Raw genomic sequence first — 25,028 nt, 5'->3', positions numbered from 1 at the left:
ACTCTGGTAGCTCTGTTGCATCTTTGGCGACAGAGCTCTTTGTACGAAACATCTTGCACAGACCAGCTGAGAGACAACTTTCTCAAGTGTGAGAAGATGTGAATTGTTCAACACTCGTGAGCAGTGTTCCCTCTAATTTTTTTAGGGGGTGGGCGGAAAAGTATAGTGTCTGAGCGGCAGAAACAATAAATAAATAAATAAACAAACAAACAAACAAATAAAAAACCCACCCTGTTTTGCCTCAGAGAATTTCAAAATAAAATACTGTACTGTGTGTCTATAACAGTGAGCTCATAATAGGGCAACTCTATCAATATCAAAATGCCACTTAAATAGTTGAGCTAGTTTCAAACTAGATTTTGATTTTCTTTCTCTCTTCCTTACTCCCATTCTTTCTCTTTCTCTTTTCCTTCCTCTCTTTTTTCTGTTTCTCTCTCTTCCTCTCTTCCTCTCTCTCTCCTTACCTCTCACTCTTTCCCTCTCGGCTTCTGGGCAGGTTTGGAAAACTCTGAGTTGATGATGATTTTTAAGTGAGCGATTGCTCACTGCTCAGCTTAGAGGGAACTATGCTCGTGAGAGGTTTTTGTTTACTGTGCAAGATGTTTCCCTGCACAGACTGGTCAAAAGACACGATAGAGCTGCCAGTCTCTGGTGAGATGTGCTTCTCGCAGCCTGCCCTGCCCCATCCACCACCCCATCTGCCACCCCCAAATTATACCCCCCCCCCCCTGCGAGATACATATCTTAGTGGAGACTGGCAGCTCCGCCGCATCTCTCAGCCGGGAAACATCTAGCACAGTAAACCTCTCACAAGTGTGAGCAATTAACAACTTCTTGAATTCGGGAAAGTTTTTCCTTTACTGTGCAAGATGTTTCCCTGCACAGACCGGCCAAGAGAAGTGACGGAGCTGCCAGACTCTGGTAAGATGTGTGCTTCATGGCCCTGCCAACCCCATCCACCACCCCACCTGTCTGGCTTCTCCGCCATGTCTCATGTCCAGGGGCAGCCGTGTCTCATTCCATGTGTCTCCCTTTGCCTAAAAGATTTAAAGTCCCTATCAGTCACAAACACATCGCTAGAAGTCAAGGCTGTCTAGAGCAGTGTTTCCCAACCTTGGCAACTTGAAGATATTTGGACTTCAACTCCCAGAATTCCCCAGCCAGCGAACGCTGGCTGGGGAATACTGGGAGTTGAAGTCCAAATATCTTCAAGTTGCCAAGGTTGGGAAACACTGGTCTAGAGGGTTTTTAAAATTTATTATAATTAAATTTACAGGAAAATGCCACCCATCTCTTTCTACAAAGCGACTCTGGGTGGTTCAAAGATGCATTACAATAGATTGCCTTGGCTGATTTTTCAGGAGTACGAGGAGAAGCTGGCCCAGTTGAAGGCAGAATATGAAGCTGAACAAGAGTCTCGTTTCCGGCTTGAGGAAGACATCAGTGCCTTGAGGAATGCTTATGATCTGAAGTTCCACACTTTGGAAGAAAATGTCAGCAAAGACATTGATACAGGTGAAACAGGTACATGTGAAAGGTTATTTGGGTCTTACATGATTGTAGGTAAGGTAGGAATCCAAAACTTGATTCTGGTTACAAAACGTAGCCTGATTATAACAATTATTGTAACATAATTAAAATGTAAATTGTTCTTAGTTGGAAAATATGCATAGTTATTTATTACATGCCTTGATCAAGACACAGTACAAGCCAAAGAAAAACAAAACCCTGGGGGGGGGGGAATTATTGACCCCCTCAGATAGGGTCCGCAACTTGGGCGTCCTCCTCGATCCACATCTTTCAGCTGTGGCGAGGGGACGTTTGCCTAGGTTCGCCTGGTGCACCAGTTGCGGCCCTATCTGGACCGGGACTCACTGCTCACAGTCACTCATGCCTTCATCACCTCGAGGTTCGACTACTGTAATGCTCTCTACATGGGGCTACCTTTGAAAAGTGTTCGGAAACTTCAGATCGTGCAGAAAGCAGCTGCGAGAGCAGTCATGGGCTTTCCTAAATATGCCCATGTTACACCAACACTCTGCAGTCTGCATTGGTTGGTTGCCGATCAATTTCCGGTCACAATTCAAAGTGTTGGTTATGACCTATAAAGCCCTTCATGGCATCGGACCATGCCCCCACCCTCCTTGCCTTTTGCAAGCTCCTTAAAACCCACCTCTGTCGTCAGGCATGGGGGAATTGAAATTTCCCTTCCCCCTAGGCTTATAAAATTTATACATAGTATGTTTGTATGTACGAGTGGTTCTTTAAATTGGGGTTTTTTAGATTGTTTTTAATATTAGATTTTTTTACATTGTCTTTTTATATTGTTATTAGCCGCCCCGAGTCTTCGGAGAGGGACCCCATACAAATCTAATAAATACAAATACAAATACAAAATAGTTACAAAATTTCAGCCATTAAAATGAATTCATAACCTAAAAACCACTAGTTTTTCATAACCTAAAAACCAACTAAAGAGCCGGGGTGGCGCAGCAGGTAGAGTTCTGTACTGCAGGCTACTGAAGCTGACTGTAGATCTGTAGGTCTGCGGTTCAAATCTCATCACATGCTCAAGGTTGACTCAGTCTTGCCATACTTCCGAGGTGGGTAAATGAGGACCTGTATTGTGGGGGCAATATGCTGGCTCTGTTAAAAAGTCCTTTTGCTAACAAGTTGTAAGCCACCCTGAGTCTAAGGAGAAGGGCGGCATAAAAATTGAATAAATAAATAAATAAATAAATAAATAAAATAGTAAAATCAATAATTAGAACTAAAACAAGTGCAACAATCGTACATGTTAAAAGAATATCCCATAGTATTCCAGAATATTAATATAATGATTAATATAAACTAACAATAACCTGGAAAGTACTTGTATTACTCTGAGCAGGGTAAAATAATGAAACTCCATGCTAACCTAATAGTCAAATAAAAATGGTCTTTAAAAAGCATCACATTCAGAGAGATGAAGACAAGGAGAGAGTTGATTTCTAGATTTTCAGGCTTGACACCTGCAAACCCAGAGTCCAGAGCAGTGATGGCGAAACTTTTTTTGATTGCGTGCCAAAAGAGTGCCAAAAGATAGCACTTATGTGTGTGCCCACACCCATAATGCAATCCCCTCCCCTCGTGCATGCATGCACAACCTCCCCCACGCTCCACCTCTGTGGAGCGTGGCCTCACTGGGCCCATTGGGCCATTTTTCATCTTCCCTAGGCTTCAGGAGGCTCATTTCTGAATTTCCAGTAAGCCTGTTGGGCCCATTTTTCACCATTCACTGGTTCCGGAGGCTTCCCTAAAGCCTGGAGAGGGCAAAAGCAGCCTCTCCCTGTCCTCCAGAAGTCCGAAAATCAGCTGGAGCTGACATGGGGCAAGGCCTCGTGTGCCCTCAGATATAGCTCCATGTGCCACCTGTGGCATACAAGCCATAGGTTCACCATCATGGGTCTAGAGCAGTGTTTCCCATCCTTGGCCACTTGAAGATATCTGGACTTCAACTCCCAGAATTCCCCAGCCAGCCTTCGCTGGCTGGGGAATTCTGGGAGTTGAAGTCCAAATATCTATAAGTAGCCAAGGTTGGGAAACACTGGTCTAGAGATTGCAATCCCAGAATGGCAAAGTAAAAGAAAACTTTGTCCCTGGGAAACACAAAGAACTAGCAGGAGAAAACAAGGCAGACAAGACAGATACAGAATTATGATGGGGTGTGTCTGATTGTAAGCACCCATAGTTTGAACTAGACTCCAACTGTTGTAGGGAGCCAGTGTAGAACCTTGTGATAGGACAAAACACAAGAAGAGCACGAAAACTTCAGGGACCCTGCACAACACTGTCGTGGACTAAAATCAGGGATGGAGAGTGGAACTGAGTACACCTATCAGGAAACTACTATAGTAATTTTAGATTGAAACACCCACAACAGATATAAATAAAGTCAAAGTGTCTTCTGTTGAGCTTCTCTTGCATCCTATGAATATTATGAAATGAAAATTTGCAACTGTTTTACTGTAAGATCAGTAAACGGGTGTCAGCTACTCATTTGTCAATGGAAGCTAGAGACAAACAAGAAAATAGTTTAGTTTTTAGCCTCAATCCTAGAGAATCTGTGGCAACTGATGTCTTGCAGAAGTTATATATTAAATTAGACTGCACATAAATGAAACAAAATGTTAAAGGTTATGATTTTTCTCTAGTTACTTATCAAGCACATCTAAATTAAATTAAAGTAATCAAAATATCTTTACAATCCCCAAGGCATGCCACAACTTTTGACCATCCACCATGATTGGAGATTGAAAGCTGAAAAATTTGACACATCTTAGACTGCACAAATAAGCTAAATAAGATGGAAGTGCTTCTCTTTGGGCGGTTGAAGCTCCCAAACTTTGGTCAAAAGCACTCATATATATTACAATATCTATAAGTCACCTGGATATAACCAGGAAAGACTCTGGAAAGATGCTCCAGTGGATCAGTGAGAGTTGTTAAACAGCATCGCCATCTGTCTCTTCATAGAGACCTCAAAGCAGTGAAGGGGCCCAAAATGTTTGCCTAGCCCTTCAGGAAGTTTAGCTGCCTTTAAAAAATGTCTCCCTCAAATCAATTCAAATTGCAAAATGTTAACAGATCTTTCTCCTAAGGTCTTCTTATTTTATCTCCACCTTCTGTTTCTTCTAGAAATGGGAGAGTCAATTGAAGCTTTTCTGGACCAAGCTCCTACAGTACTCATCCCTACTGCAGATACTGAATTATCACCCAAGGTATTCTGCCAGATGGAACTATGTCTTCATTATAAAACAGCAAAGGAGATGTGGCATTATTTTTATGTCATCAATACCAGAATGTTCACAAAATACTTTTAAGATGGAGTAGATTTAGCAATACTGTGTGCTTTGAGGAGAGGAAAATTGGGTTTTCTAAGGATTGTGATTCTTAAATTGTTATGGTATTCCTAAAATGCATTTATATAAGAATTGCTTTTTTTTATAATTCATATTATTTTACAGGAAAAAATTCCTCAGAGTTCTATGTTATAACTGCCAGAGGAATTGAAGAGTTATCTCAAAACTGCATCCAATAATGCAAAATTTTTGCATTAAATTAAATTAAAGTAATTAGCAATGAAAGGCATTTTAAGTTAAGATCGAGTAATTTATTAAACCTGTCTCCACCCTGGCTTTTCAGGCTTTCCAACAGTGTATCCATCACCATTGTAATCAAGCCCGATGTTAGCATTACGAAGTAGACCAGACTAGGCAGCCAAAGTTATGAAAACTTCTACTACTTTTATTATAAAGTTACTGTTGGAAGAAATGTCCATCTGGGTTCACTTCCAAGTGGGGAGAAAGACCCAGAAACACGTAGACTGCGTGAAACGATGGTTTAATGGTGGACAAGACCACCTGGTTTTGATGTCCTGGCCAAAGACCACATGGGTGTGTGTATGAGAGAGAAACAGAGAGAGAGATTTATGTGGTCTGTTTGGCATTGAATTTGAGCTTGTATTCTGATTGGTTGTCAGACTCTCATGGGGCCATGCCCGGGTGACTGCAGGTTGTCTTGAGTCCAAGGCTTGGTTGACTCTTGCTGGGTGATGATGTAATGAAAGGGCTTTGGGCAATTCCTACTACAGCTCTGCCTGAAGGAGGCAGATCTTTGTTAAGTAGAATAGACTGGCTCAGGGCTTAATGGCCCACTGATGGGAGGGGCTGAGTTTCTGCCTCCCTTTTAGGGGAAATATTTTAATATTTCCTAAAATACAGTAGTACCTCTACCTAAGAATGCCTCTACTTAAGAACTTTTCTAGATAAGAACCGGGTGTTCAAGATTTTTTTTGCCTCTGCTTAAGAACCATTTTCTACTTAAGAACCCAAGCCCTGAAAAATTTCCCAGGAAATTTGAGAGCCGCATGAAGGCCTGGCCAGTGTCCTGCCATTCCTCCTTTAATCCCGGCCATGTTGGGCTTTTCTGGGCTGCCAGAGGAGCCTTTTGGTGGCACTTAAGGAGGCTTTGGTAGCCCAGAGCGAGCCTTCCAAGTTTTGGATTTTTTTGATTCCCCTCACCTTCTTCCTTCGGCAGTGACTGTCCTCTTCCTCTTCTTCCTCCTCCTTCTCCCACACAAATTCCAAGCTTTTATTTCTTTCCTAATGGGTTTGCACGCATTATTTGTTTTTACATTGATTCCTATGGGAAAAATTGCTTCTACTTACAAACGTTTCTACTTAAGAACCTGGTCACGGAACAAATTAAGTTCTTAAGTAGAGGTACCACTGTATATAAATTAAGAAACCAGGTGTACTGTAACTTGTTTTTACTATTATCAATGCTTATTGAACAATTGAGAGCTCCTAACCATTCCCAACATTTGTAGCTTACAATTATGCCTGCATTTTTATCAAAGTACAGTATTCTTAAACAGAGATAATAGAGCATTCCAGATATTATTTACTTCAATTTTTATCAAACCCATGCAGTGACAAGGGACCACAGTAATTGAAGATATCTAGATTCTTTATCTCAGTGTATCTCTGTGTCTATGCATTACAATGGATCAATACGGTCAATGTAGAATGATGTCATCTAGTAGCTTGAACTGACCTAGTTGGCAGAGGGGGAAGACATGTGTGTTATACATTGCCTATGCAGGAGGGGCAGGGCAGGGGACTTACACATCTTGAAAATGCTCCATCTTGGTCTGATTCGGATTATACGAGCATTGTGAAGTCAACAGCTGAATGGCTTTCCAGTTTGGAGCATCTTCAACTCACGCAGAGTGAATTGTTTGCTCTTCCTTTCCCCTTGCAGAACATTTGGGTGGGGCTGAAGTCTGACAATATCAAAACCAAGGATAATAGGAAGCAGCTGCGGTATGCTCATGTTCCAGTCAACTTTGACTTTAGACTTAATTCAGAAGATGTAGAATCAAGACTCTTGATTCATTTTGCCCCAATTTCTTTGTGGAGGCACTTTGAAAATGCAGGGTTACCCAGACGTTTGTCAACCAGACCTAATGTATATTCCCAATTGCTGCCTCCCATGTTCTCTGATGTTCAGGAATGCAATATAGAAGAGTCGTCTGCTCCCCCAGTGGACCAGCAAGTGAGGAAGGTTTTGCGACCAGACACACCTGGAACGGAAGAAATTGAAGACGTTCTTATACCTATGAACCAGCAGGAAGTGCTTGCCAGGTCAGTAGCTGAGAAGCCCAACAGAGGCAAAGGAATGGTGTTTATGAATGCCTCTTGTTACTATTTGAAAGGAAAACAATTTAGCTTTTTTTTAAAAAAAAAAAGTCTATATTTTTCACAGTGAAAATAAGTGAGACAAAATCGGGCAAATTAGAATCTCACCCTAACTATACCGAGGCATTTTATTCCTGGGACAACTGATTAGAGAACATGGAACAAGGGTTGATGCTGGCTATCAGATTAGCTGTTTCCAAGAAGGTTTGGGTCATTTCAGGGAAATCATGGAGATAAATGGTTATAGCAATGTTCCAATATCTCAGGGGTTGCCACAAAGAAGAAGGAATCAACCTATTCTCCAAAGCACCTGAGAGTAGAACAAGAAGCAGTGGGTGGAAACTAAACAAGGAGAGAAGTAACTTAGAACTAAGGAGAAATTTCCTGACAGTTAGAACAATTAATCAGTGGAACAGCCTCCAGAAGTTGTGGATGCTCCAACATTGGAAGTTTTTAAGAAGATGTTAGATAACCATCTGTCTGAAGTAGTGTAGGGTTTCCTGCCTAAGCAGGAGGTTGGACTAGAAGACCTCCAAGGTCCCTTCCAACTCTGTTGTTGTTGTTATTTGTTGTTGCTATTATTATTAGACGATGGCAGCATGCCTGCCTCTGAAGGCCATCTGTTGACCTATGGTTTCTTTCTGCAATTGGCTGGCCATTGTAAGAGAAAATTGCTGGACTAGGTAGGCCAGGCATCCAACCGAGCATAGCATTGCTTATGCACTTAAGTTCTCAGGAAAAATTAAGGACCCTCTCATTGGTCTCAGTGCATGAGGCTCCCAAGTACACCAGGCAGATCTCTTTTCCTTTGGAGTTAGGTGAACTCTCCCTTGCAGATTTTCTCTGTAAATCTAGAATGTTTCTGAACATTGACTGAAGAAAACGGGCAAGCATATGAGAAGATTCATTCTTCTTATACCTTAGCCAGCCTTGGGATCCTGGCATATCACTTTTAAGGAATAGTATCTGAGGATTCTCAGCAATCCAGATTTATAACAAAGTGTTGGTCACAAATAGATGTGCATCACCTATAAAAGGTGTCTCTAGGCCTTCAGCGCCCTTTATGGCAGGGGTGTCCAAACTTGGCAACTTTAAGACCTGTGGACTTCAACTCCCAGAATTCTCCAGCCAGCTATGCTGGTTAGAGAATTCTGGGAGTTGAAATCCACAAGCCTTAAAGCTGCCAAATTTGAAGACCTCTGCTTTATGGAGAATTGCTGCATCTTTATCCATATGATGGGGAATGTGAGGTTCTTAACTGCTCAGGCTTCAGCAAAACAAAAAGAAGGGAGATGGAGCCCCCTTCTCCCTTGCCAGGTTCTGAATGGCAGCTCACCACTTTCCTCTGATTCACTACAAGAGGAGCTTTAAAAATCAACAACAGGAGTAGACATGTTGCAGTTTGAATGAGTTATGCATCTTATTTAATTGAGCAAGTCAGCCGCATCTTTGGTTAAAAAGAAACATTTCCATCTTCTAATGGTAGAGAAAGGACAATGAGAAGAGAAAAAGAAGAAATGTGGTAGTGGAAAAAAGAGAGGGATGAAAAAAGCACAGGCTCCCATTTTGGGCTTTGCCTTTTCTACTGCTTATTTTAGCTCTTTGCCTTAGAGTACTGTTTGATCTCTGAAGGATTACAGCTCTGGGATTAAAAACTGATGCCCATCCATAGCGCCTTTCCTCATTTGAACCTAACCACAGCATAAACATACCCTGACAGAATCAATTGTCTGTAACATCCCCATAATGTTGTTATGTTCATCTCTACGAATGAGGCAGACTGAAATCATTCTTAGCTGCACTAATGCTAAAGCAGAGTCCCCCCTTATTTTGCCACCATCCAAGGGCAGCCCCACAATGTGTAAACCCATTATACTTTGGGGTGATCATGGTGATTTGGACAAGCAGCAGTAGAAGCAGGATAGGGGATGGCAATAGATACCATCAATTTCATGTCAGTATAATTTTCTGCCAACTCGAAGATGAATGAGTAGCACTTTACTTTGCCTTGGTGGAATGCTCTTACTCAATGCTTAATATTCATTTTGAGTTGCTGAAATATTTTGTGATCTCAAGAGCAGTAACAAAAGTCACTGAAATTACAAAACGGCTTGCCTGCCATCTTCAACTTTCTTCTGCAGCGGGTGGTCTAATCCTAGCGGGTTTTTCCATGGCATAGCACAGAGGCCTCAGACTTCAGGGATTCTCAACAGGCCCTTCATGGTGGAAGGATCCCCAGGTTTAGAAATGGTTTTAAAAGAGGTGCCTAAAGTTAAGGTGACTCTCTGGCCTTTTAGACTGCAGATGCTGGAGCAACAGGTGGTTGGAGGAGAACAGGCCAAGAACAAAGATCTGAAGGAAAAGCATACACGTCGGAAGAAAATGGCAGATGAACGGAAGCAGCAGCTACTGGAAGCTCTGCAGAAATCAGATGAGGACAGCAGCGACTGGGTCCTTCTCAATGTCTATGACTCTATCCAGGAGGAAGTGCGAGCCAAAAGTCGATTGCTTGAAAAGATAAAGGAAAAGGTGAGCTATACTTTTATTTATTTCCAGTCCATTTCCAGTATGGTTTTCAACCTGTAAGTCAGGATCCAGAAGCTGACTTTGTTGGTCCTGATCCATTGTTGGGCTGCATCAGTTGCATTGTCATTCTTTCTAATGGTTGGTTGGTTGGTTGGTTGGTTGGTTGGTTAAGAAGCGTTATTTATTTATTTATTAGATTTGTATGCCTTTATGTTTTTTGTGTCCATATGTTCCTGATGCCTAGTTGTCAAGTATAAAACCACCCAGCAATGTTCCTGTATATAAAACCAATCTTCTGATAGCTTTTGATAAGGGCAGCACATCTGTACTGTATTTTCTTAAACCTTGCAGTTCTTTTACAGAGAACGTTTTTATTTAGATAACTGATTTAAAGATGCTCCTAGTTTCAATTCATGATGCTGCATGTCCATTGCCTTACCTAGAGTGAAACATATATTAAATGGATTATGAAATAATTACTATACTTTTACCCAACGATTCTTTCCTTCCCAGCTGCGGGCAGCTGAGACTGAAATCAAAGATCTACAATCAGAGTTTGAACTGGAAAGGATTGATTATCTGGCCACCATCCGCCGCCAGGAGCGAGAACTCCTGCTCTTCCAGCAGCTCCTGGACCAGGTGCAGCCTCTCATACGACGGGACTGCAGCTATAGCAATTTTGATAAAATCAAGCGGGAGTCCACCTGGGATGAGGAATCAAGCTGCTGGAAAATCCCGGAGCCTGTTACTCAAAAGACCAGCCTCCCTGCAGGTAAGGGAAGCTCCAGGCACTACAGTGTCATCTGGATCAGGGGTGGGTTCTGGTTTTCTTCACTGCTGGTTTGTGCACCAAGGGGGCGCGCTGGGCCAGTGCACACTTGTGCAGTGCTAAAAAAACAAGATGGTGGCACCTAGAGAGAGAACCAGTTTGGGGGCATGGCAGGCCACCAGGTTGCTACCAGTTCTATAGGCAGGAACCCACCTCTGATCTGGATAGAATTACTCCAATTACTCTCAGTGCGGGCAAGAAAGAACTCGCTAAACTAGGCAAATGCATCCCATTAACTTCCTGGCCTAATTCATGTAGTACAGGTTGTCCTCGACTTACATTTAGTGACCATTCGAAGTTACATCAGCACTTAAGAAAGTGACTTATGACCCTTTCTCACATGAACATTTCAGCATCTCCATAGTCAAATGGTCAAAATTCAGATGAGGGTTGAGGTGTCCCCAGGACACAAGATCAGCTTTTGCCACCTGACAAGCAAAGTTATTGTGAGTTGCCCCGAGTCTTCGGAGAGGGGTGGCATACAAATCTAATAAATTATTATTATTATTATTATTATTATTATTATTATTATTATTATTTAATTAAAGTCAATGGGGAAGTCAGATTCACTGAACAATTGTGTTCGTAACTTAACAACTGCAGTAGTTTACCTAACAACAGTAGCAGGAAAGGTTGTAAAATGGAGCAAAACTCACTTAGGCAATGCCTCACTTAACCACAGAAATGTTGGGGTCCATCTGTGGTCATAAATCGAGGACTACCTGTATGCTAATCCCAAATATGACCTGCCTGGCTTTGGCTTGGTTTACTGGATGAATGTAACCACTGAAGATTGTAAACCCACCTCTGTCGTCAAGCGTGGGGGAACTGAGACATCTCCCCCTGCCTATGTAGTTTTAGTGCATGATATGACTGTATGTATGTTTTTTATATTGGGGTTCCTTGTTTTTAGATTTCTTAAATGTACAATTGCTATTTTAGATTTTAAATTATTAGATTTGTCGATACATATTGTTCTTTATCACTGTTGTGAGCCGCCCCGAGTCTACGGAGAGGGGTGGCATACAAATCTAATAAATAAATAAATAAATAAATAAATAAATTTCAGTCAGTCTAGTCAAGAAAAGTTTATCCAAAGGAAAATAATTAAAAACGGGATAGGAACTAAAATGAAACAAAACTGGAAATATGTCAACATGAATGATTAGAATTAGGAAAACTTTTAGTATAATTTAGCATTTTTATTTTATTTGCCATATGCTTAATATGTAAGCATAAAAGTCCTACTTTTATAATCCTGCAAGTGGCATTCTCTATTTTTTAATCTATCCACCCATTTACCCATCCTGCCTGACTGCCAAGACTGGGTGACTTGGAATTAAAAGTCAGAAAAAGCAGAAAAGTCCAAAAGAGATCACGGCTGCCCAAAGATAACAGAAAGAGCACCCCTCCCAGTCCAACGGGGGTTGAACCATCACTCCACCCCAAAGCCTGGAAGAGCCTTTAATAGCTTCCAGAACTTTCAGAAAATCCCGGCCATTGCCTGCATTGCCATTTACAAGAAGGCAAACTAAAGAGTGCACTCTTCTCTAGCCTTCTAGGGCCCGTATCATCATGTCTCACACTGTTCCTACTTTTGTTCAGGGAAGCCTATTTCCAAAACCACGGATTGTCCTTAGGGGACGCAGAACTGTTCTTAGAAAAACACAAAATGGTGCTTTGCTTTGCAGCATTTTAAAGTTTGTGCAATGATAAAATTCTCTAAACTACTCAAAAGGTAAACTTTTGTGTGTGTGTGTTGTGTCCACTGGATGTCCTTGTCCCTTCTCCATGGCAGAATATAGGCCTGGGATACTGATAAGGCACTTTTAAGGAGTTGAGAGGCACTGTTGTTGTCTTTTGTTTTTTACAGCAGTTTCATCGTTGTCATTGACTAAGGCAGGCAAGAAGAATTCATCAGCAGAGAATGGGGACACAGTGACAGTGGTAAGTTGAAAAAGGGTTCTCAGCGCCTCATGAGAATAAGCGCTGCGTTACTTGGAGGTCTACGGTCATTGGCATTTGCCTCTTCCGTACTTCATGATCTATTGACCACAAGGGGGCACTAGCGTGTAGATGGAGAGTTAAGGATTCATTCTGGTGACCTCTCTGTCACCCTGCCTGCTCTTAGTTTAAGAGAGTGCTAATCTGAAGTCATTTCTTCTGTTTACCTCCCAGGTGCACATATATGCAAGCAGGGGTGGGCTGCAGCCCAGATGCAGGGGGTGGGGGTGGATGCAGGGGGGTAGCAAAAATGGAGCTCCACCCCAGAGCATCTAATTTGCACTGAAAGATGTTGAAAGAAAATGCAGAGCGTCCTGCATAAGCCACGACCACAGTGTGGTAGTAAAAAATTTGGTAGCCCATCACTGTATGCAAGTATATACTCATAGCATCTATGTTTTCTGACTCCTCTCCTGATAGGATATGGTTAGGCAGGTACTAGGTTCTATCACTCTCTGCAAAGTAGTGGGACCCCTTTGGGCAGCGGTCCCCAAACTACGGCCCGCGGCCCGGATGCGGCCCGATGAGGTCTTTTAACCGGCCCGCGGCAGCTCACGAGATTTTACTGATCAATATAATAAGCTCCCGAATCTCCTGTCCACTCACCGCGGTCGGCTGCTGAGCGAGGAGAAGGTGGAGAGGCAAGGGGGCGGGGAGGAAAGCGGGTCTGCAATTTGCCAATTTATTTCTCGCCTTTAGGGAGAGAAACTGTTGCTGCCCTATGGCATCGTTGTTGTCGTAGCAGCCACCCTGCACTGGCCAGTAAAGCCAGCTGCCCGAGAAAGCAGCGCAGGAAAGCGGCGCATTTAAAAAGCGCAGGGCAGCCGCCACGAAAACAACGGCCCAATGGCGGCTGCTGAAGCCGAGAGCCTGAAGCCTGCTCTGCAGCCTGAACACCAGGCTTCGGGCGAGCAGAGCTGTGCGCTGGCGGCGGGAGCTGTTGGGGAGGGCTCTGCCAGGAAGGGCTGTGTCAGCGGCGAGGTGGCCGCGCCGTCATTGTTCCTTCAATGCAGCAAGTTTGCTTGGCTTTCTGGGGCTTTTTTTTCTCCCCCTCCACCACCCCTTTCCGAATGTTGTTTGCCGCTTAGGAGTGACCCTCTCTCGGGCTTGTTGTGGATGCGGCGCGGATGAGGGGGAAAGCTGTAAGCGCGAATTAGCAAAACCAGTTCAACCTCTTCTTCCCCTCCTTACCGACTACTGAAAAAAAAGAAGCTTCGTTGGGATTTTGGCTCTCCGCAGAGACTTTCAAAATGTGCTTTCCTGGGCAGCTGGGCTTTTCCCCTCAGCCACGCCGCATCCACAACAAGCCCGAGAGAGGGTCACTCCTAAGCGGCAAACGACATTCAGACAGGGGTGGTGGAGGGGGAGAAAAAAAAGCCCCAGAAAGCCAAGCAAACTTGCTGCAGCACACCCGGTTCTCCCCTCATGCCTTCCGCCAAGTTGGAGCTCTTTTTTTCTTTCTTTTTTCCCCCCCTCCCCTCTTTGGAGACACAGATTTTTTTTCTTTCCCCTCTTCCCAGTCAGCAGGCGCGCGTGTAGATAAGTCCAACCACTTCCACCCCACCACCCGTTCCTACAGGAAGAGGTCGGGCGCGCTACCAGGAGGCGGAGGCGGCATGGGGCTGGGCACTGGGCACCGTGGAAGGCGAAGGGGTGGACGTGACTGTGCCTCTTAGCTGGAGAGCCGGACGGGGGCAGAGGCGATGGCGAAGTCCGGTACTCTCCGCTCTCTCTCTCTCTCTCAGCGCAGCTTAGAAGTAACAGTGCCCGAGGACAGCAGCGGAGCTTGGAGGCTGCAGCAATGCAGCACCAAGAAGGACCATGTGTTGGTCCTTTGAAACCGCCGCCGCCTTCGTTCGGGCGAATTCAGGGGGTTAGCTGGAGAGCCGGGTGGAGGCGATGGCGAAGTCCAGTGCTGGGAGAGAAAGAGAGAGGGACAGATAGAAATAGAGTGAGAGAGAGAAAGAAAGCAAGAGAGAGAGGGTGAAAGAGGGAGAGAGAAAGGAAGAGGGAGAGAAAGGAAGAGGGAGAGAGAAAGAGTGAGAGAGAGAGAGAGAGAGAGAAAGAGAGAGGGACAGAGAGAGAAAGAGGGAGAGATAGAGAGGAAGAGAGAAAGGGGGAGAGATGGAAAGAGTGAGAGAGAGAGAAAAAGAGAAAAATGAGAAAATTATGGAGAGAAAACGAGGGAGAGGAAAATGAAACAAATGAGAGAGAAGGAAGAAAAGAGAGGGAAGAGAGGTGGAGAGGAAGGAGGGAGGGAAGGAAGGAAGGAAGGAAGGAAGGAGAAATGGAGGGAGTTTCTTGATTTAAGTTTAAATTTACTTGTTAATAAAAATGTATAAATTACTTTATTACTTAATTACTTCTTATTTTAAATATTGTATTTGTTCCCATTTTGTTTTTTACTTTAAATAAGATGTGCAGTGTGCATAGGGATTTGTTCATAGGGGTTTTTTTATAGTCCGGCCCTCCAACAGTCTGAGGGACAGTAAACTGGCCTCCTGTGTAAAAAGTTTGGGGACCCCTGCCTTTGGGGATCGAACAACCGTTTCATGGGTCACCTAAGACCATGGGAAAGGACACATTTCCCATGGTGTTAGGATCTAAAGCTTCTATTCTGGCACATTGGATCATATTTTTACAACCCGACCAATCAGGCGTTTACAGGGGGGTGGGGTCACTCTGACCTTCCTGCCAATCATCTTAAAGCTCTGTTGGGAGAATTGGCACTAGACTTATGTTTGGGGGTCACCACAACATGAGGAACTGTATTAAGGGGTCATATTAAAGGTTGTATTAGAAAGGTTGAGAACCACTGCTGTAGAGATATTCTTCAATTTACAACCATTTGTTTAATGACTGCTCAAAATTACAGTGGCACTGAAAAAAACCATGATTTATGACTGGTTTTTACATTTACACCAGAGGTGGGTATTCAGCAGGTTCTGACCAGTTCTGGGGAACCGGTAGTGGAAATTTTGAATAATTTGGAGAACTGGTAAAATACCATCTCTGACTGGCCCCAGCCCCCATCTATTCTCTGCCTCTTGAGTCCCAGCTGATCGGGAGGAAATGGGGATTTTTTTAGTAACCTTCCCCCGGAGTAGAATAAATTAGAATAAATAAGAGTTTGAAAAGATAAGATAAAGATTTCTTTATGTACACTGAGAGTATATGCACCAGACAAATTCCTTGTGTGTCCAATCACACCTGGCCAATAAAGAATTATATTATATTCTATTCTATTCTATTCTATTCTATTCTAAAGCAGAGGTCTCAGATCAGCTGGAATCTGAGTCTTTGATATTAAAAATTAGAAGAACTCTGATTCTCCTTGAACTGAAGGAGGATAAACTGGTACTCTAGTCCCTTCTCTTTGTCCCCAGCCAGAAGAAGACCGCTACAAGATGATGCTGAGTAAGAGTGACAGTGAAAACATTGCCAGTAATTACTTCCGCTCTAAACGAGCCAGCCAGATTCTCAATGCTGATCCCATGAAGAGTCTAGGTAAATCCCTTCATGTGCTCTTTATTATTTTTTTTCTCTTAGCGAAGCAAGAAATAAGTCAGTTCGTATCAGCTGTTAATTAAAGTCTCAACATAAAGCCAAAACTCCCAAATAGTTCTCTTTGATCCAATCTCTAATTAACATGACTCACTCCGAGTTGGCAGAAAACCCGGACTTCAAGATTTCACTTTCTTAGTTTGTAATTCAAATCCAAACAGTCATCACTCACATTAGAAAGTTGACTTCTGCACTCGTCACAAGACTAACCCTTAAATACCCAAAAGGCGTGGCCAAGTGTTCCAGAGATCTATTCACAGAGAGACCTTCTCCTGTTCAGCCACTCATGCCTTCTGATACTCCTGCGTACTCTGGCATCAAGAAGAGGCTCTTCCTCTTCTTCTCCTGAGTCACTCATGGGCACTTCTGGAGGTGCTACAGGTCCTGGTTGGCTTTCAGCCTCTGAGCCAACAAAGTTCACATCCCTTGTCCCCCCACCCAAAAACTTGTCATGTTGCCAACCCAGATTGTGCCAGTGTGGCCAGTTACTTCCTCCGCTTCTGCCCAGGTGGATGGGTAAAGGATGGCCTTGAACCCACTCGAAAGAACGCTTTGTGGCTGCATCTGTTCCCCCGTGAAAATCACCCCTCCCAAGTTCCCATCAACATCAGGCCTTCTATAGATAGTGTGTTAATTTCTCACCAACTTCTGCACCGGCTTGACAAGAGCATTGTTGCAAGACATTTGGATAAATTTCTCCTGAGGAGGTTGGAGGATGGACAGGGAGGTTGTGTTGTTGGTATTCCTGAAATTAAACTTCTCTTTTTATTTTTGGTTTTCCCCCCTTTGCAGTTTCCCACAACTCGCCTCCTTTGCTGAACAACAGCACTTCCATGCTGACTTCGAGCCTGATATCTATTCCTGCTGCCCAAACAGTGGAGATGCCCCAGCCACGCCCCTATCGCCTGGAATCCCTGGACTTCTCCTCCCCTTCAGCCAGGACGAAACGCAAGAAAAACAGGAACAACCTGAACGGTGAACCCCTCTGACTGATGGAGCCGTTGTCTGCCTGCTGTTCTCTCTGGCCAATCACTAGCTCTCCTTCGCTGGCATCCTGTTGGTGGCCACTGTTGAAGTTCCAAGAACCCAAGGCTTTTCTTTCCCATTTGGGAAGAGTGAAAGCAATTAGAAGGTGCTTCCTTAAAGACCATTCGCACCGATCAGGACTGTCTGGCACTTCATATCACAACCCGTTCCTTTGCTGTTTCGTACTCACATCTCCGTGCTTCCTCTCCAAATCACTGCTCAGCCCAGCAACAGGAAGGGAAATAGTCCCAGAAGACATGGAGCAAAAGTCCCAGGCCATAAGCTTCTCTCCTCCCCATCACATCACCTCCTGCATTTCCCTTCTTTTTTGTTAGAAGCCCCCGGACACATCATTGGCTTTCATGCCCACTTTGATCCTGATTCTGCTCTCCTTTTGGGATTCACGGGAAGAGTGAGAGGACAGAGAGGCTGCTGCCTCAGGCTGGAGAATGAGGGGCCTCTCGAGGAGAAAAGGCTTCTTGAGTAGCTTGAAAGATGGAAGGAACTGTTGTGGGTGAAGAGTGGATGGTGATTTATTACTTCCAACAGGGCAATTGCAATTGCCTGGCAAAATATAAGTGTGCTGTTGATCTAGGGTGGAGATCTAAGGATGAGCATCCATGAATCACTGTCCCAAGCCAATTGCCCATGTGGAGGGCAGGAGGGAGATGGCTCTGGTTGTCCTTCAGCAGAGGTTCTTGTTCTCCCTGTTCATCCTGGCACCTTCATTTATGGCTCTTACCCGAGGGAAGAAATAAACGGGAGAGAGAGGACTTGGACTTTACCTAACAATCCTTTCCCAAATCATCCTGCTCAGAACTTTCCATGAAGCATTACACGTCTCATTGGGGGGGTTTTTGCCTTTGGCATTTGGGTACCAGAGTGCATTCTTTTTATTTTTTATGAAAGCCTTAATGTAGCCGTCCTAAACCCTCCAAATACTAGTTTCCATGTTTCTTCTGTAACCTGAGATCAGTCTGGAATCTGCTACTGCCTTCTTCCTCACTATAGCAAGGGGTGGGTGGGGTGGAACCACCCTCTAGTAACAGCAGCACCACTGCCACGTCTCAGCCACCCGCTTTCTTCTCAGCCGACCAGAGGAAGCTGGGAAAGCCAGTCTGTTTCAAGCTGCGTAGCCAGCAGCAAAACACAAGCTTCTGATTTGCACAATAGTTCACCAGCTGAGAATAATAGATCAGGGGTGTTGGGTGTAGGGAAGAATCAGTACTGCTGCCGTTTGTGTGGGATTCCCATTGTACTTTTAGACACTGCTCTGTGTTATTGATTTGTTCACATTCACCTTTCCCTCCCAAACATAATAAACTGTCTGTTAAGACAACTTCAGCTTGATTGCTTCCTAGCCCAAAGTGGCCTATTGCTGGCAGTTATCCCACAGAGGTTGGTCTTGAAGAAGCCAACAGGGAAGGAGAGAGAGAGAGAGAGTCCTTGCCTTCTGTATAGGTTTCTCATATTTTACCCCAAATACTTAGTGTTCATAATGACATCTTTCTCTTTTTGCCTAACCAGAATTTGCCTAACCACTGTTCTCCCAGAGTTGCCGTAGCCCAAGGCATCTGCCCTGACTAGTCTTTGGGAAGAGAAAAAATGTCCTGGTTGAGGAGCAACACGCTCAACCAAGACTATGGTTGAATTGCTATGATGAAGTTACTGCTGTAAGCCGAGAATAAATGGGAGTGGTAGTAGTTAATAGTGATTGATAAACCCATTAGAAGATGAAGCCAAACTTTATAATTCCAAGTATTTATTCTGGCTTTCAATAAACTGAAATTCAGCATCTTTCATAAACTGGGCCCCCTTGCTGCTTATTTCCGGCTGTAGAGCATGTATTGATAAATGCATTAAAGCAGCATTAATTTCACTCACTCCTTAGAATAAAAACAGACAACAAACAGAAAACTCTGCTTTACCCACTTTACATTATTCCACCCAAAAATTGTTAATTGTGACCGCTAACTATGGACTTCCTTATGGCTTTCTAATTCAGTGGGGTATACCATCAAAATTTGAGATCTCGGTGTTGCAAAGTTAGTACTGAGATTCAAACCCTACTCATTGAAATAACATTATACAGTTATTTTTTTCATGGAATGAAAACAAAGGTTCAAGATACAGAATGCTTGAGGACCTTCTCCATTACCCTTTGCCATGACAAAAAACGTTGTGACAAAATATCTTCTTTTCTATAGTGTCCTCAAGACATTGTCTTCATCTTAGCCTGAATCTGTTCAGTGAGGCAGGCTTGGGTCATCCATTGAGCTAAAGTTTTTTGTCCCCTTATTCCAAAACCAGCCTCAAGGTGTATAAAATCTGTTAGGCTTGGTTGCCTTAAAAAGGCAGGGTTATGGTTAGGTCTCCTTGGGGTCTGGGTCAAAACCTGATGCGCGCGTCCCCAGTGTGATTTTGCTTCCGTGCATGCGCAGGAAGCAAAAATGCACCGAAATCTCACAAGTTGACGCGTGCACATGCAAGATTTCATATATTTCTTGCATCTGCGTGTTACCAAAATCTCATGCACGTGAGCGTCTCCTTGCAAGTTTTTATTTCTGTGCATGTGCAGGTAGCAAAAAAGATCAAAAATTCAAGAAAAAAGATGGCGCCCAAAGGACTGGCACCGGAGTGGTCACACGCAAATTGCGCAATCTGGTGGTCACTACCGGTGTGGAGTTGCCTATTGCACGGGTAGCAACCCACCACTGGATAGATTTATGTAATTACATTCTTTCTATTTAGCTGTGTGTTCGAAGATAGGTGAAAGTAAAAATACAGCACACACAATCATTAAAATAAATTAAAGTCTATGTTAACAATGAAAGTCACGATGGAATAAGTGCCTTGACTGTTGTTTTAAACTAAGGGTGAAATCCAGCAGATTCTAACAGGTTATGGAGAACCAAGTTCGGAAAACTGGCAAATACCACCTCTGGCTGGCCCCAGAGTGGGGTGGGAATGGAGATTTTGCAATGGCCACAAGAGAGTAGTAAATATTTAGTCTATCACTTGACTGCCATTTAGTGGTCACCCATATCTTTTTATTTGGTATTCTATTTTAACATACTGGCAGATTCAAAATGGGAAAGGCATTGCCTTAGTTAAGTACTAAGTATATATAAAAAATAATATTAGCACTCTAATTTGTATTTAGAAAGCAAATGGCCACCTCACCAAGGCAAATCTTATAGTACAAATGTGATATGATATTTGTATCTTACACTGGCTAGCCGTCCAGCTGATTCATTTCACATGCTTGTAGCATTCCAACATTCTTTGTTGGTGCTATTATATCAAGATGGGATTTGTGACTGCTATAATTGTGGAATGTGCTCCCTGTTACAAGTAGTTATTCAGTGCTGTCAACATCTCTTTAAAGTAGATCAGGCTGCAAGGATAGTATTTAAAAAAAATTGGATAGTTGAACATAGTAGTACTCTACACTCCATTATCACTGTTTAAGAATACTTTGATAAAAATGCAGGCATAACTGTAAACTACAAATGTTGGGAATGGTTAGGAGCTCTCAATTGTTCAATAAGCATTGCTAATAGTAAAAACAAGTTACAGTACACCTGAATTCTTAATTTATGTACAGTGGTACCTCTACTTAAGAACTTAATTTGTTCCGTGACCAGGTTCTTAAGTAGAAACGTTTGTAAGTAGAAGCAATTTTTCCCATAGGAATCAATGTAAAAGCATTAGGAAAGAAATAAAAGCTCAGAATTTGGGTGGGAGGAGGAGGAGGAAGAAGAGGAGGAGGACAGTCGCTGCCCAGAGTGAAGGTACCGTTTCTTTTCTCTGGGTGCTGGCAGAGGTTTATTCCCTCTCCAAGCGCCCAGAGAAAGGAAAATACTTTTTTCGCTCTGGACTGCCAAACCTCCTTAAGCACCACAGAAAGGTTCCTCTGGCAGCTTAGAAAAGCCTGAGATGGCTGGGATTAAAAGAGGAATGGCAGGAAACTGGCTGGGCCTTCATGCCACTCTCAAATTTCCTGGGAAATTTTTCCGGGCTCGGGTTCTTAAGTAGAAAATGATTCTTGAGAAGAGGCAAAAAAATCTTGAACACCCGGTTCTTATCTAGCAAAGTTCTTAATTAGAGGCGTTCTTAAGTACAGGTACCACTGTATTATATATTACATATGCATAACTATTATCATTTTTAAAGCTCTGGAAGCAAAGCTAACATCACAACAGGGTAGAGAACTGAGCATGAATTGAGAAAAACACTACAATAATTTGAAACTGGCAAGGGAGTCACATTAAGATCCAGGATAGAAGTTCCAGCAGCTAATTCTGAAGAAAATCTGAATAAGGTTGGAATATTCTTTTCTGGAACCCAACCACATCTTTGTAGTTTGCACCCTCCTCCATTCATTCACTGCCTCTCTTTTAAAGAAGTAGAAATTGTAAGCACATGGTGGTGCCCTCAAACTCAAAGGCTCTGGTACATAAGAGGATGAGCCTCCAACATTGCACTTCCTTGTTGAATAAAAGACAACCAACTAGAGCTTAACTCATCTGGGCTATTTCTTGACCTGTACCAGCAAAGAGCAATTCTCTAATCCATGCCACACTCTTCTGAAGATCTGATATGTCGTATGAAAGTTATTTCCTAGTTTCTCTGCTGCACTATAGCACAACAAACGGAAAGCTTTGGCAACATATTGAATTTTAGCAGCCAATTTTCACTGAGGAATAAAAATGAAACTCACATGCTCCATAAATGGTTTTTGTCTGTTTGTGTGTGTGTGTGTGTGTGTGTGTGTGTGATGTGGGTTCTACACAGCAGAAATTGACATCTGTACATAATTTCCACACCAGCAACATGAAAACTGCAAATCTGCATTGCCCTGTTAAGCTCACTTTCAGGAAGCAAGAATTTCCTAGGGAAATGCTGTAAAATTTAAAATTTAAAATCAAACCAGGAAGATAGACTGGTGACCTTACCTACAGATACAAACAAAATATAAAAAGGAGGACTTGAAACAACAGGGCTTTCAAAATGAACAACAAGAAATCGACAAGATATTAACAGGCACAGAAGAATAAAGGACATCTAAGGTATATAATTGTCTTCTAAACATAAAATGGAGGAAGAAGTTGTAACAGAATCAATGGTAGCATGGGCCAAAAACTTTGGGTACAACATTGACTTAGAGTATTGGTAACAAATTTGGAATAAAAAATACAAATTGACAATGTCGGTCGTATTTTAAAAGAACACATATAAAATGTTTTATAGATGGCAACTACCACCTGCAAGATTGGCCAAAATGGATCCATCTAATTGTTGGAAATGTAATCACACACAAGGGAAGTTCTACCACATGTGGTGGATGGACATGTCCCAAAGCAAAAAATATTGATGGAAAATTTAAAAAATGGATAGAAGAGATAGTGGAACAGAAAATTGAGATGAGACCAGAACTATTTCTTCTAGGAATAATAGGAGAAAAGATGAGAAAGGAAATTCCTATATTATTCAATATATAATTACTGCAGCGAGAATCACATTTGCTCAAAACTGGAAGAAAGAAAAAAATCCACAATGATTATAAAAAAGGTGCTAGAAAGCTCAGAGATGAGTAAATTAACAATGGAATTGAGAGAGAGAGAGGAAACAATGTATTATAAAATATGGAATGAATGGTATGATTGGCTTGAAAGGGAAAGGGAAATTAATGTATAATGTAATATAGCCATATCAAAATAAATGTAAATGGAAAATGGAAATACAGATGTAAAATAATATACAACAGGTATAAAATTGTAAATTGAAATATGTCTAGGTTAAGAATAATAGTCTTAGATGTGTATTATAAAATATGGAATAAATGGTATGATTGGCTTGAAAGGGAAAGGGAAATTAATGTATAATGTAATATAGACATATCAAAATAAATGTAAATGGAAAATGGAAATAGATGTACAATAATATACAACAGATATAAGATTGTAAATTGAAATATGTCTAGGTTAAGAATAATAGTCTTAGATATGAAAAATGTAGAATGAAGAAAGTACTTCGAATAGCGACAAGCGGTTTTAGTGAAATTATGTTTTGTCTTTTTAATGTGAAAAAACTCAAAAGTATTTTAAAAAATAAAATAAAATTGAAAACAATTATTTTTTCTTAGGTGAGAATCCACTTGGCTATGTGGTGTATTTGTAAAAGCTGCCACATTTGTAGATGCTTATGCGGAGCTTGTGAGAGACAAATGAAGGCAAATCTATGGACTTGTGAGGATGGGCTTCAGCCTAAGTCCAAAAGCTCAGAGGACTAAACTTCTGGTACTGTTGAGTGGCCCCAATTGGATCCTGCAAATAAGCTTCCTTGCAACGGGTTCCATCCATGAAAGGGTGCATCAGATTTTCTGATAAGCCATTGCATTATATGATGCTTCACCGGTGGCTAACTCAAATTTCTCTCTGCAGTCAAACTTGTCCCAGTCCTATTTTTTTGCCTCTGCACTCCTCCTACTTACAGGATATAACTCTTCCATACTCTGATCAATATTCTATTTCAACATCTGAAAGGTAATTCCCAGTACAGTATTTGAGGTCACTGATATGGCATTGTTAAACACAACACAATGCAAATCATTTGCAGAATACATGAACTTTCTCTCACTGACACAAGGTATTTTGGCATGAAATACAGAATAGAATAGAATAGAAATAAATGCTTTCCATCCTATGTCAGTAGAAAACCTCCAATATGCTGGACCATCCAATTCTGTTTCCCTCCTCATCACTCTAGGGAAGTAAATCAAACTTCTGTGAAATCAAACTGTCCACTTAGGAAGCAACAATGATTGACAATCAATTTCACATGCTATTGTGCACATTCAACTTTGTACAGAATGAACTATTCCATGAGAATATTTCATTTATTCAGATCTAGGATGTGTTATTTGAGTGTTCCCTTTATTTATTTATTTTTGAGCAGTATATTTTATAAACCACAAGGGATTGCAAGCATCTTGAGTGAACCCGATCCTTGTGGATTATTTCACAAATCACAAAGCCAACAACAGCTTCATATCACTTATGAATTTAGCCATTTCCCAGGAATAGGCTATAAAAACAAGAAATTGATTCTGAAAGCTTCCCGTGAAATCGGTGGAATTTCTGCTTGCACTGGGCCTTCAGAAAGTTGCCAAGGATTTAACCAACCAATCATTTTTTTCTCCTCAGTTCTTCTCAGACAAACATTTATTTATTTACTTACTTACTTACTTACTTACTTACTTACTTACTTACTTACTTACTTACTTACTTACTTACTTACTTATTTATTGGACTTATAATATATATTGGATTTATAGGCCAATTAATAAGATAATAACTTAATAAAATTTCTTAAAACTGTTGTGGGTGGCTCTGGCTCAGCTCCTGCCCCAGGGAATGTGGAGGTGGATGCAGGGGAAACTTCAACATGTCATATGCCTGTGTTATTGCTGACAGTCAGTTCAGAGTTTAGTTTCCTCGGACGAAGAAGAAGGTGGGAGTGACTTGGAAGAGGGGGGCTTGGCACACAGCCCAGGCAGTCAATCTCCATTATCTTCCATTGATTCAGATGAAGACATCTTGGACCCACGCAAGCGTAGAATTATGCATAGAAGAGACCAAGTAAGGATATATTACAGGAGATAAGAGGCCACCTGTGTTTGGGTGGGGCTCCAGTAATTAGGGCTGCTGCTATAAATAGCAGCGTGTGGGTTTGGCCGTTGTGGAAGAGTATCTGATTGCAGTTCTTCAGGAATCGTGTGTTGCTGTTTTCTGGACTTTGTTGATTTTTCAAAATCAAAAAGTCACACACGTACT

General features: G+C 42.2%; 1 protein-coding gene across 3 annotated transcripts in view; it reads left to right on the top strand.

Annotated features, from left to right (window-relative positions):
• Positions 1 to 18,529, top strand: part of KIF17 (kinesin family member 17) — a 35,293-nt gene extending 16,764 nt beyond the window's left edge. For 2 of the 3 annotated variants that reach the window (XM_070741457.1, XM_070741459.1), the window contains 8 exons: positions 1,362 to 1,524; positions 4,678 to 4,760; positions 7,054 to 7,187; positions 9,539 to 9,770; positions 10,281 to 10,539; positions 12,470 to 12,543; positions 15,987 to 16,107; positions 16,957 to 18,529. In XM_070741457.1, coding sequence (XP_070597558.1) covers positions 1,362 to 1,524; positions 4,678 to 4,760; positions 7,054 to 7,187; positions 9,539 to 9,770; positions 10,281 to 10,539; positions 12,470 to 12,543; positions 15,987 to 16,107; positions 16,957 to 17,153 — 1,263 coding nt within the window. In that variant the 3' untranslated portion in view covers positions 17,154 to 18,529. The remainder of the gene's footprint in view (positions 1 to 1,361; positions 1,525 to 4,677; positions 4,761 to 7,053; positions 7,188 to 9,538; positions 9,771 to 10,280; positions 10,540 to 12,469; positions 12,544 to 15,986; positions 16,108 to 16,956) is intronic. The other variant, XM_070741458.1, reaches the window with a different exon arrangement.
• The last annotated feature ends 6,499 nt before the right edge of the window (positions 18,530 to 25,028 follow it).

The sequence above is a fragment of the Erythrolamprus reginae genome, chromosome 2, assembly GCF_031021105.1.
Source record: "Erythrolamprus reginae isolate rEryReg1 chromosome 2, rEryReg1.hap1, whole genome shotgun sequence".
NCBI lineage: Eukaryota > Metazoa > Chordata > Lepidosauria > Squamata > Dipsadidae > Erythrolamprus > Erythrolamprus reginae.
The sequence above is the reverse complement of the archived record's forward strand: the minus strand, read 5'-3'. Positions and strand labels throughout refer to the sequence as shown.